Source organism: Bombus huntii, chromosome 18 (assembly GCF_024542735.1).
Source record: "Bombus huntii isolate Logan2020A chromosome 18, iyBomHunt1.1, whole genome shotgun sequence".
NCBI classification, from domain to species: Eukaryota; Metazoa; Arthropoda; class Insecta; order Hymenoptera; family Apidae; genus Bombus; species Bombus huntii.
Genome location: NC_066255.1, coordinates 5341204 through 5353672, shown reverse-complemented (window position 1 = coordinate 5353672; position 12469 = coordinate 5341204). Strand labels below are relative to the sequence as shown.

At 31.2% G+C, this 12469-nt stretch overlaps 1 protein-coding gene across 1 annotated transcript in view; it reads right to left on the bottom strand.

Moving 5' to 3' along the window:
- Positions 1 to 12469, bottom strand: part of LOC126875523 (uncharacterized) — a 422308-nt gene that overhangs the window by 240299 nt on the left and 169540 nt on the right. Inside the window, exon 2 of the mRNA XM_050638500.1 lies at positions 4920 to 5071. Coding sequence (XP_050494457.1) covers positions 4920 to 5071 — 152 coding nt within the window. The remainder of the gene's footprint in view (positions 1 to 4919; positions 5072 to 12469) is intronic.

The following is a 12469-nucleotide window of genomic DNA, read 5'->3' as shown; positions in this document are numbered from 1 at the left end:
TCTACGTGCAACCGTCGAACAAAGACGAATTTTCCGACTCTCCGCCGACCTGTATAAATAAACGGACGCGATCGCGAGCGAATCAGTTATTATCAGTTATTATACGAGTTATACGAGTATCGATTAATATCTACGAGTTATCTGCGAGAGATTATACACTGTCTTTGCGAATACGTTTGTACGAGCGACTTTGGACATTGTCTATATTTATTTATAATTTATTTGATTTATTTCAAATATATTTGACGGGTTGCAACGGCAAGTTCTCGTTACCGTTTTATCAATTCTCTACAATTCCACCACAATAGTACGGATTGAAACAGATGAAAGATGTAAAGCCAATAATCAGCAACACAAGTTCGTTACATTTAATCAGCCATTTTATCTAAAAGCTCGGGAAATCATAGTTTGTTCCAAAGTAACCGCAAATGAAAATAACTTGATTCGGTAATTATTAGGCTTGGCAAGTTTCATGCGCTAATATCATTCCTCGGCTCGGTCGGATTCGTTGGGAAAGGGGCGGACTAAAGGAAGCTTTTTGTTAATTACACGCCGAAACCTCAGCCGAAAAAGTTTTATTTGATCGCGCATTTTCAAGGGCTGTTACAAGTCACATTCTCGCTCAAAATGCTCAAGCAGATGCAGATGCAATTTTATCTTCCCTGAATTTGTCTGAAACTGACTAAAATATTGTAAATGGAGAAATAAACTAAGCCAAACCGGTTATGAGATTTTTGCGGAAAAAGATTGATCTTAAACAAGTTAAATACAAGTTTATATTTCTACTGAGATATGTATGTAGTATCGTGGAACAAAGGCCTAAGAGATATCGGACGAACTATAAACAATGTCGCGAGAAAGTCGAAGCACCGACAGGCCCAACGATGTATCGTCGGTCTTTCGGTCGAATAGGTTACGCAAAAAAAGGCCTACATGACTTTGACTACGAGCGGTTGCGGAGCACGTGCGTGGTGGGGCTAAGAAAAAGACAAAGGAACGATGAGTCATTCGAAAAACAGAGTGTGATTAAAAAAGCGGAGTGCGAGTTGAGCGAGGACAGAGTTTTGCGAGTGGCGTTGCCGAGAGAGTGTTGATTGCGTTTTGGTAAAAGTCGAGTCGCTATCTAATTATTTAGTTGCGCTGTTTTCTGTACATTTGGTGTGAATAGTTCAGGTTGAACAACAATCGTCTTTTTCTGTCCGATTAACATCTCTATTGTCCATTCTTTGTAAATATACTATATCACGATATTACATGTATAATTTTATGTGCTAGACTAGGTTAGATGCGTAGTAGTGATACGTGTATGTGAATATCAGTGTGTGGAAGTATGTGTGTGCGCGGCGTCTCGAAAACAAAGAAATGTAAACTGTCCAGTTAACAGTCTGCTAGAGAAGAAGGTGAGACGCGTGCATGTGTGTATCGATGAATATCTTTGAAATCGCTTATCAAATAAATATATAACTATCGTAATATAAATTCTAAGTGTAAATTTAGTGTTCCTATGCCATTACTTCGGCAATTAAGATGCAAAATTCTCAACAGTTTCATTTAGAAATAGCAGTTTCACTTAAAAATAATGAATCCGCGGCTCAACTGTGAGTTCGATATTCTATAATGGTACAGACCGGCAAAACAGTTGATTCAAGTAAAAACGGGAAATTGGTCGTTACAGTTCGAATATATGCAACAAATGTAGCCATATTTTCACGTAAGCGCATATAATTTCTATGCGAAATTGACCCATGTGTATTTACAAGACACGCTTGAATTCGAAAAAGTAACGGATTCTTTTGAATTTAATAAGTTTAATGATTTAAGTTATTTGGCAATTAAACGTATTGAAAAATGTCGGTCGGTCATTTGGTCAGGTACGGTTATTGAACAAATGCTCACGAGGCCAATAAAGTACAGAATTAACAAGTCGTGACATAACAAAGAGCTATTTATGTAAATAGACTTTGTCCATGTTTGTTGTAATAGAAGTCATAGATGCGAGAAAAAATTTTGTGATTTATCGTGTTCGATTTCCGAGCAATATGCAGACACCATAAAAACATCCGTAAACACTGCGAGTTGGAAAAAATTATTCGAGCTTTTTAAAATGTATAATCCATTCCTTGTAATAAATAGAATCCTTTGTGTCAGTATCTACTTTAGAAATTTAAATAATAAGATATGTCTTATATGACGTCCATTTGTTAACTAGGTACATATATGACACTGAAAAATCATTTATTAATAGTAAATAAGAGATATAAAAAAGCAAAAATCAAAAAATCAAACAGTTTGGGCTTAGATATAATTTTTAAGAGAGTTGATTATAGTACTTGCTAATATGGTTGCTGAGATAATGTAAGTTCCAGCAATTTCAAAGTGCAAATTCAATTTCAGGTGCCACCACATATACCAGAACTTTATAACTTTTATTAAAGCGCACAATCGATTAGTTCGAGAATTTAAGAACAGTTAATCCAATTCTTCCCCTACACTTTCTGAAATTTTCAGCTTTTAATACTATTTAGAGTTACGGTGACTTCTTGAAAAAAGAAACTGCTTTTGTAAATTCGTAAAAGTATAGCAGTTATTAATTGGTCTTTATACCAATTCGCTACGATAAAAATTAAAAAGGTTATTCCATTTTTTAGAGGTTTTAGACGGTTTAATTTAAGTAAATCACTTCAAAATATCGAACCACTTTGCGCAAAAAAATTACTCTGTACAATTTTCCCCGATTTAAAGTCTAATTCGACTGGATTACCAGGCAGCTCAGCGGTGTGGAATGCTAACATTGCCCGGGCAAAGCAGACTCTGCACACCATGCGGATTTCGCTCGTAGCACATAGATACGTAGCACATATATGTATACATATACGTATAGACAGGATGAGTTACGTAAGAGTTGAAGTTGAAATATTTTTGATACTAGTAATTACATTGAAAAAGGCTTCAGATAAAAGTTGCTATTTCTATAGGTAGACGTGTAAATAAATAAAGACGTGTAATATCTGAAGGTCAACTTTGTTTCTTTAATAGAATTATATATTTTTCAATACTTTAATCGATGCAGTTCGAGATTCTCTATAAAAAATTATTAATTTATTTATATCGAAAAGTTATTAGTTTAGTGGATAGTTTAATTTTTCTTTGTAAAACTTACGAAGGACAAGGAAAGCAAATACAGAAGTCTTTACGTCTTTTCTTGTCTTTTGTATGTTAAATTTGACAAATTAAAGTTAATATATCTGTTAAACTATAGTTAAAATATATCTTTCCGACATAAATAGTGTTTATTCGACCAATCGCGGGGAGACGTAGTCGCTAGAAGAGACGTCAACGGGGGTCGTAAATCCCCGTTACGATTATAACAATCGACACCACGAATTGATCGATCCCCTGATTTCCGTTGAGATAATAGGGGTGATTGAGGTTGTATAACACTGTGATTCACAGAATTATAAATTATATATTTCCAACACTTAGATTACACTGATGAGCATAGATAGATAGATAATCACTTATCGCACGAAGATAAGATATACATGTACGTTAGAGCAGGGCTCTTATAATTAGATTTAGTGTATTAGTGGACGTAGCACTATAAGATATTTAGGAGAGGAAATGTAGGCTCGACAATACCGAGACCGACTCTCGCGTTATGCTTAGACTGCCCGATGGGCATTAGCGGTAGACTTAGTAGTTGACTTTTCCAACGATGTAGAAGAAGTGAAGTTGAGTGACGATGCTGTGTCGGAGGAAAGCTAAGGATGGGTGTGTCTAGCGCACGGGACCATCGGATTTGTTGGTGCCGATGTTAGTTAAGAGAGTGAGGGAAATAGGCTTCGTTGTTAATTGGTTAAACGAAGGGTCTTAACCGCCCTCGAGAGAAAGTGGTTAGTGGGAGGAAAGTTGCAGCGTACGTGAGAAAAACTAACTTTCCCTTGTCCTGCCGTGGTAGACAATAGTCTTTAGAAATTCCTCGGAAATAGATGTTTGTTTGGTTTGAAGGACCTTAGCAGGCAAGTGACTCGGGTTTATGACGGGTGCTTAAGGCTATTGAGGGTACGCCGTACGGAAGAGCGGACATCTGGCATCCGTCTGGCCCGCGGTGTGTGACCTGGGCCAGGCAGAGAGTCGCCCGGCGTAACAAATAGATTAATACTTTTCTTTATAAGAAGTGCCGAGATGGTTCGATTAGTGCATTAAAAAATATATAGTTTCATTCAAAAAATGAAGTTGGCCATAAAATCTTTATTACTCTCATTACTTAACCCGTAAAAAAATAAATTGCACTGTATGATATCCTTTTTTGAACCAAATAACTTTTGTTAAAACATCCTTTTGATAATTTTAATGCCTCGCGAGATTTCATCGTTTCCAGTTAAACAAAACAGTCTACATATTGCACGTAGCAAAATATGAATATAAAATAATTACTTTTATTACTTTTATTATTATTATTTGGTTATATTGTAGTTTAGGCTCAGAGTATATCGCGAGGAGGTTGTTGCATTCTTCTTCTTAGTTTCTTGCATTATATTAGAGTCTTACATCGAGTTCTTAATTCCTATATGGATTAAAATACTAATAAATAATATAAATATAAGATATAAATATAAAACATAGTTGATATTTGAATCCTACCGTGGTCTTTGAATCATTTTTGAATTAACACATTTTATTTCTTTTTTTTGTTCGCACATTTCTTAGGTTCCTAGAAGGATATGAAAGAATCGTTGAAATTTCATTTGAATTTGTTGTTAAAGTTTATTTAAAGATATTATAGATCGTTTTACTAAATAAATCCCCTCATTGAAACAATAAGAGCTACTGCACTGTCATTTCAGGAGTTACAATTAATATATTTATAAAATGTAATTCGTTAACAAATATCGGAAGAATAACGTAAAACGACTTACTGATTTAAACCGAGTTTCAAGTGTTCTCCAGCGTTTCGTAAGAGTGCATGTGCTTCGCTGTTCGTTAAATCCCGGGTAGTTCTTCCATTTATGCTACTAATCAAATCACCCTCTCTCACCCCCTGTTGAGCCGCTTTGCTGCCTGGATTAACCTGTAACGAAAATTCATATTTGTACCTTAATTAGATAAATAACATTTGTGAACCGCGTTTCATGTACTTCAATTTGCTTATTAATTTAAATAAGCGTAATATGAAATTCAGACGCTTTTCCTTTTTCTTGGAAAAAGATTATAAAACACTGTTTACGTTAAACAATTTTTGCGATTAGATTTTGTAATAGCATTATGTTGTATTTCACAACTATTCGCAATATTAGATCAAGGAGAAGTTCATCTACCTTTTGTGCCAAAAATAAATTCAAATTGAAGTTCTTGTAACATTTCACAAAAATTATAACAGTGATAATATCGTTAAAAAATATCTATATATTTATCACGTAATACTGGATGTTAACGAAATTTAAATTCAAAAGCACTATTGAAAATTTCGATTCGAAATTAGATTTTTATCGACAGAAGATTTTGATATAGGTATTTTCAAATTTTAGTCAACTCATAATTTCAGAATATTATATGTGATAAAATTTCGGAAATGGAAAGTAAAATAAAAATTGCAAAAATTTTGAAAAAATGTTTCGCAATAATTAATACAGAAAGTAATGTATACGTGAAGTTTTACAAAACAGAGATAAATTTTTTATGATGTTAGCTGATATAACAGTGTAATTGTGTGTGGGCGGGAGGGTCATAATTGTCAACTCCCCCATAGTCAAGATATCGCTACAGATATTTATTATACAGAAATTGATGAATCCCATTCCCAACTGGTGAGGGTCCTTTTTGGAATGTCATTTAACCATAATTAAAGGTGATATTTTTACATGTGTAGAAATGATTTTGTCAATATGAACGCTATTGTTAAAATAAATGATAAATGTACGTGTTTCCTATCAAATTGGCACCCAAACTGTATATAAAATTGATCAGTACAAGTTTAGCTGGTAGTTGAAAATGCGAAATTATTTATTATGAAAGTCAGATAACTTCATGTGCTATATTCTCTCAATTGACTAGTGAAGTTCTTCCATTTTGAATGACGTAGAAGTAGTTATTCATTTGTTTTAGAGGTTATGGGTGTCATGCATAAATATCGAAGATATCGTTTTTTGAAAGTAAAACTCTACTTTTATTATAAAAAATTAATTGGTTTAACTAGCGAAAGTGAAATTGTTTATCAATGGATAACTTCGTGTTAACATTAGACAGTGATATAGGTTATTAATGTAACTGATAATTCTATATTTCGAATTAGTTCTAAGGTTGATATTATTTTATATTTTAGAAACACAGCCTATTCATATAAATAAATGAAACGTCTTATTAGAATCGAAACATACAAGGAAAATAGATGTTAACTAAAGTGAAAAGAAAAAAGAATTATAGAAACAAATTCATCATCAGACGAGAATGACATTTTAAGCGACACTAGCTTGAGGTTTATGATGCAAAATAATAATGAGAAAAATATCTCAGAAGTAAGAAAATTATTTAAGATTTTCATTACCTTTATTATTATTGTACTGTATTGTATTTATGTATTCATAATACATTAATTCAGCAGCAACTCCATTCAGTGTTCATAAAAACACATTCTTTCTCTGTATTTGTACAAAAATCATTGTACAATAAATTTAGATGTTTTAAAAGTCTATAAAATAGAACCAAACTTCTGTTTATATTTTTTAATTATATAACACGCAAAATTTTAAATATCATTATGTAAGAAAATGGAGTTGCCTCAGCATATCCTCATAATAAACGGTTCAATTGACAAACGCTTTCATGATGTATTAGGTTGCTCCAAAAGTTTCTTTCGTTTTATAAGGAAATAATGGATGCACAACATTTTTTTGTTTTATATTATTTTATTGAATTACTTATGATCCATTTTGTAAAACAAAAATTGTGCAGCTATTATTCCCTTATAAAACGAAACAAACTTTTGGAACAACCTAATACATAAAAGATTAGTAATAAGTATATTATCTCATAGCGTAGAAGTGCAGACTTCAAATATTTTCCATTAGCCAGTTAACATGTCACGGTCGACCAACAAATTAATCAATCGTTCATTGTGCTAATATGTAAAATTAAATTTATAATATTTATGCTGTTCTGTTAACATATACATAGTTATACATTTTATGGTATTATGGTTTTGTTCTAAGATTAATTTAATATTAATTTAAGAAATTTTCAGTTTTAATGTTAAAAAGTCAATAATGATAATATTATCCATTACATCGATAACATTATCTAAAAATAAAATACTCGGTACTCTGTTTAACAATATTGTGTATCTTCTATAAAACGTAGAAAACCTAAACTCAAAAGATTTAAAAATACGATATTTTGAACGCTGTATCTATCTGAACATAATCATTAAGTGACAGCTTTAAGTAACAAAACTCTTTCATTGACCACAAATAAGTAACTTAAGTCGGAAATCTAGTAAAACTTATTACTAATATCAGTAATAATAAAATACATATTACTTATGATATTGATTTACGGTATAAACCTTCACAGCCTAAACAAACGTCAAATACTGACAATGACTCCCGAAAATATTTGAATATTTACGATCGAAAACTTTTAGAGAGAGATAGAAAAACTTTTTAGATAGATAGATAGATTTTTAATTAGATACATAAAATTTTCCGAAATTTTATTAAACGTATAATAGTTAGAAAATATTTATTGCAAACGTATGTATATTTCATCAAAATGACAAAAATATTCGATACAATGCGAATAATCGTGTTAAACGTATAATTTAATACTAAATTATAGTCTCACTTTAACTTAATAATATGGTGCATTGACTGCTCAAATAATTTTATGATCCCTACAATATGTATGTTCGTAGTAAAAAAAACTTGTAACATCTACAGTGGTTTGCAAAAATGTATTTGAAACTTAACATAACAAATGTATTACATATACAGGGTGGTTGGTAACTGGTGGTACAAGCGGAAAGGGGGTGATTCTACGTGAAAAAAGAAGTCGAAAATATAGAATAAAAATTTTTCGTTCGAGGCTTTGTTTTCGAGAAAATCGACTTTGAATTTTCGCTCGGTACAGATGCACTTTATCGCGTCTCGTTATAACGGATATCACTGTAGATTTTTTAAAAAACTAAAAAAAAAATTAAAAAAAGAAATTTTTATTCTATATTTTCGACTTCTTTTTTCGCGTAGAATCACCCCCTTTCCGCTTGTACCACCAGTTACCAACCACCCTGTATATCGTATATGTTATATAAAACATCTTAACATTTTATTAGCACTATGATAAGATACGAATGTTAATATACTCCTCCAATTGTTCGCTTATCACGATCGGATAACGATGACGGCCGACTAGTACTTTTCTTTCTGCCATAATCTTCAACATTTTTTAAGAAATTGTGTAGTACTCTACTTCTTCTTATTACTTTCGATATTTTTGCTACTGATAACCGTTGCTGTTTTAGTTCAAGAATTTGCTTTTTTTTCAACTCGTTTAATTTTTTTAAATTTATATAATATTGTACTGTAATCTTAACTCGTTGATAGATCATAAACTACTAAACAATTTCTAAACATATTAACAGAGTGTGTTATCATTTCGACCTTAGTATGGAACAGTTTTTCTTTGTTGTATACAGACATCTACGACATTGTGACTTATTTTCAATGAACCGCATATTCTGAGCTCATAATGTTTTGATATTACGTTACAGACGAAAAACTTTACACGCGTCATTGAGAAATTAAAGATAGCAGACCTGGCTTATCTTTTTATATATAGTAGTAATTTTATATAATAATAAAGTTTGAAATCAACCTGAAAGTCTATTTAAAAGTTATAAGATATTTGCTGCAGATATTTAGTAAAAAAAAGGTAATATACAGAATAGAAGGGTGGATCTTGATATTCCTATATGAGATATCTCGTTCTGAAAGCGTTCAGGATAGTTTCACAAGATTCCACTGAATATTGAAGCTCATTAATATCGTAGATAATTTTTATAAGTTTTTATGGTAAATATTCAGATTGCGGACTTATTTTCCTGAGTTGTTGCAAATTTCTATCCTATCAAAAATTCTACGTTCGTCAAAATATACCTGTCTCTAAACTGTTCGAAAGGCATGCGGAAAAAGAAAGCCGACTTCATCAAAATTTACTCATTAAACTCTACTTTGGCGTTTAAGATTCTCACCGTGTAGCTGCACTTTCGTTGTCCCGGCGCTCGAAACTTCAGCATGTTGTAAACTTTCTTCACTACCGGATCTTGTCAATATATCAGCGAGCAATTCGTGACACCGCCTAGTACCTTTCGTTCCTTTTTTCGAAGGTTAGCAAAGTTTCAACGAACGTTAATTGAAAAAGTAGTTGTTTTGGGTAAAACGGTAGTCTTCTACCATCGAATCTATAATATCACGGGACGTGATTATTTCGATGCTGAAGTAGAAATATTCCAATATCATAGCTGTATTCAATTTCAGAAATATTTTTTAAACTGAACTATTATTATACTTCTATCAATATTTATTGTATGTATTACTGTTGCTATTATTTCTATTATTATGTATTGAAAATATCATTATATGTATTATTATAATATTATATTATATTATATACATATTTATATAATCTTATTAACTCAAATAGAATTCGAATATTTATGCACATAAAACGTACAAATATATAAAATACACTGAAAATATATAAAACATATTACCAATGTTTCCAGTATACAAACATAACTTTGAAATATGAAATATTATCTACAATACAGTATTTAATAATAGATATTTAACAATACTTTTGCAATTATGATATGTTACAGCCATGTTATGTCATCAAGTTTGCACATTACTGATAACATCTGCGTGAAAGATATAATACTTGTCTGTCTTTTCAAATAATAAGAAAACTTTTTGTACGTTGCCTTTTGCTACATAGTGCATATATCATCGCCTACTGTTTCTTACTATACAAGGTGGGTGTAATAACTTTGATCACCTTCTAGAAATATGGGGAAACTTTGTTGACAAAAGACGTACGACATGGCAGTAATAATTTTCTTGCAAGGTGACCTCCGTTCTTTTTTCATTGTTTGCCGTATCTTTTTGTCTCTAGTTCGTTTGCATCGATGCAACTTTGCAATCGTCGGATTGCCGAAGTCCGTGCACTTATCCGAAAGTATCGAGTCGTACGGTGCAATGAGTTTTTGACTCGCATCTTGTAATACTCTGCCTGCATTGGTCATTGCACATAGTTAGCATAGTTGCACATAGCAAAACATAAGAGAAACGTAAGAGTGCTCCCTATTATCGAATCGATGAATAGGACATAGCGATCCAATTTCGTAGCCAGCTCGTTCTTCCGATATAACACCACTGGATTTCTTTTTGTGGAGAATATTAAGAAATACTACATAGTATGTGGAGAAGCTAACACCACTAGATATAAGACAAATATTTATCGCAACACGTACCATAAACAAACCAGAAATGACAAGAAATGGTTTCGGCAATCTTACGATTTCAATGTTGAATCGATGCAAATAGGCATCATTTCGAACGTTTATTATGATGTAAGATTTGTTATTTTTCTAGGGTTCGTAGAAATCGTCTAAACATTTTTTACTCTATAAGATATAAAAAAAAGTATGTAAAGTGGAATGGGTAGGAATAAAAAAGTAAGGAAGCGAAATTTAAATTAAAAAATATGGAGGATCCTTGAAATCTCTGAAAACCTTTCACCTACAAAAAGTTATTATTGTTATATTATAGCTATCTTTGTACCGTATAACTTTTATAAGCAAAGTTTTTCTATACTTCTAAACAGAACTGAGATATTTAAGGTGATCAAGGTTGTTGCTCCACCATGCATTACTATATTAATTTATATTATAAGCTACTATACTTAACGTTTAATCAACAATTGAAAATTTTAAATTTTCGTGTGATCCACAGTTGACGATTTAATGAGATAAATGTATCACATAGGTACAAGATATGCAATATATTCTTGCATGTGTTTTTAAATATAAATCCAAAAAAAGGAACGAAAAATTCAAAATAAGGAACATATTCTTATAATCTTATAATCATATTCTATAATGACATTACAAATATCTAGGTTTCTACTTGCATTCTATAAAAATATATATTTGCATAAATATCTGCAATTTACATCAGAAAAATTCTTTAAAATATTGAGAATTATTTTTAAAAGTATATTGCTTTAGGAATTATATAAAATAATATTCGTTCAAAAAATTGGCAAGCTTTAATTATTTAAGAACTGTAATATATTTATAGTGATTCCGTATTTGCTGGTATTTTCAAATAAAAATATTTCACCATAGCGATTAATCTCCAACAAATAGGAGATACGAAGAAAATATGCTAAGAAAGTTCACGTTCTTTAGGATGCTATGCTATTTCTTAATCGAACTTTCGATTATCCGATATTAGCTGTACAATTCGAATTCAATTAATCAATAATACTCTACCTCTAAACCTTTTTCTTCAATTTTTGTCTTATTCTTATCCTGATTCTATCGAACACAGATTAAAAACAAAACTTTTATCTTTGTAACGGTTGTTAATTATTGAAATAACTCTAATATATTAGCCAAGAGCATCTTAAGAAGATAATAACTTTTCAACAAAAAGTAACTACTTTTAACATTTAACACTTATGACATTTACAACATTTACAAATTCAAGGTTTCGTGTAACATATCAATCCTAACTGATTATAAGTTATTTTTCTCTTTAATTTAATCTCATGAATAAATTGGAGATTTTACTTATCCAAATCCTAATAACTTGTATCCGTTAAACAATTGATTTATTTAATTCTTTGAACGCAATATGTACTACTTTACTATAAAGAGTTAAAATATCACAATTTTTTAAGAAAATTCACTATAATTTTTCCATTTAATACTCGTAAATGGTCCTATGTAAAAAATGTATACAATTTCCTAAATATGCAATCTCCGGAATTTTAATTTGATATAATAAATTAAAATTCTTCGCGTCTCACCAAAAACAACAATTCTTGTAACATATTATCGTAGAGTTCCTCCGATATTCATCAAATTACACTACGATTAACCTTTATCAGCTACACAAAAACTAATATTACGAGCGAATAAACAAACCAAGATAAACTTCTTATCTCATCAAATTCGTGCGATAGAAGCACATAATTTTTTTAGAGTTTGTCCAAACAGGACATTGATAAATTCAAGCAAATTGCCATAACAGGCTGGAAATATGTATCACGAAGACGCTTATCTTCTCTTTAAATGGCAAGGTTACGTTTATACACAAGTATATTTCATTGATGACTGTTGAACTTATCGTTGACGTAGGTGTTTTTTTTTGACGTCTACAGAATTAACACGTTGGACACCACGTCACCC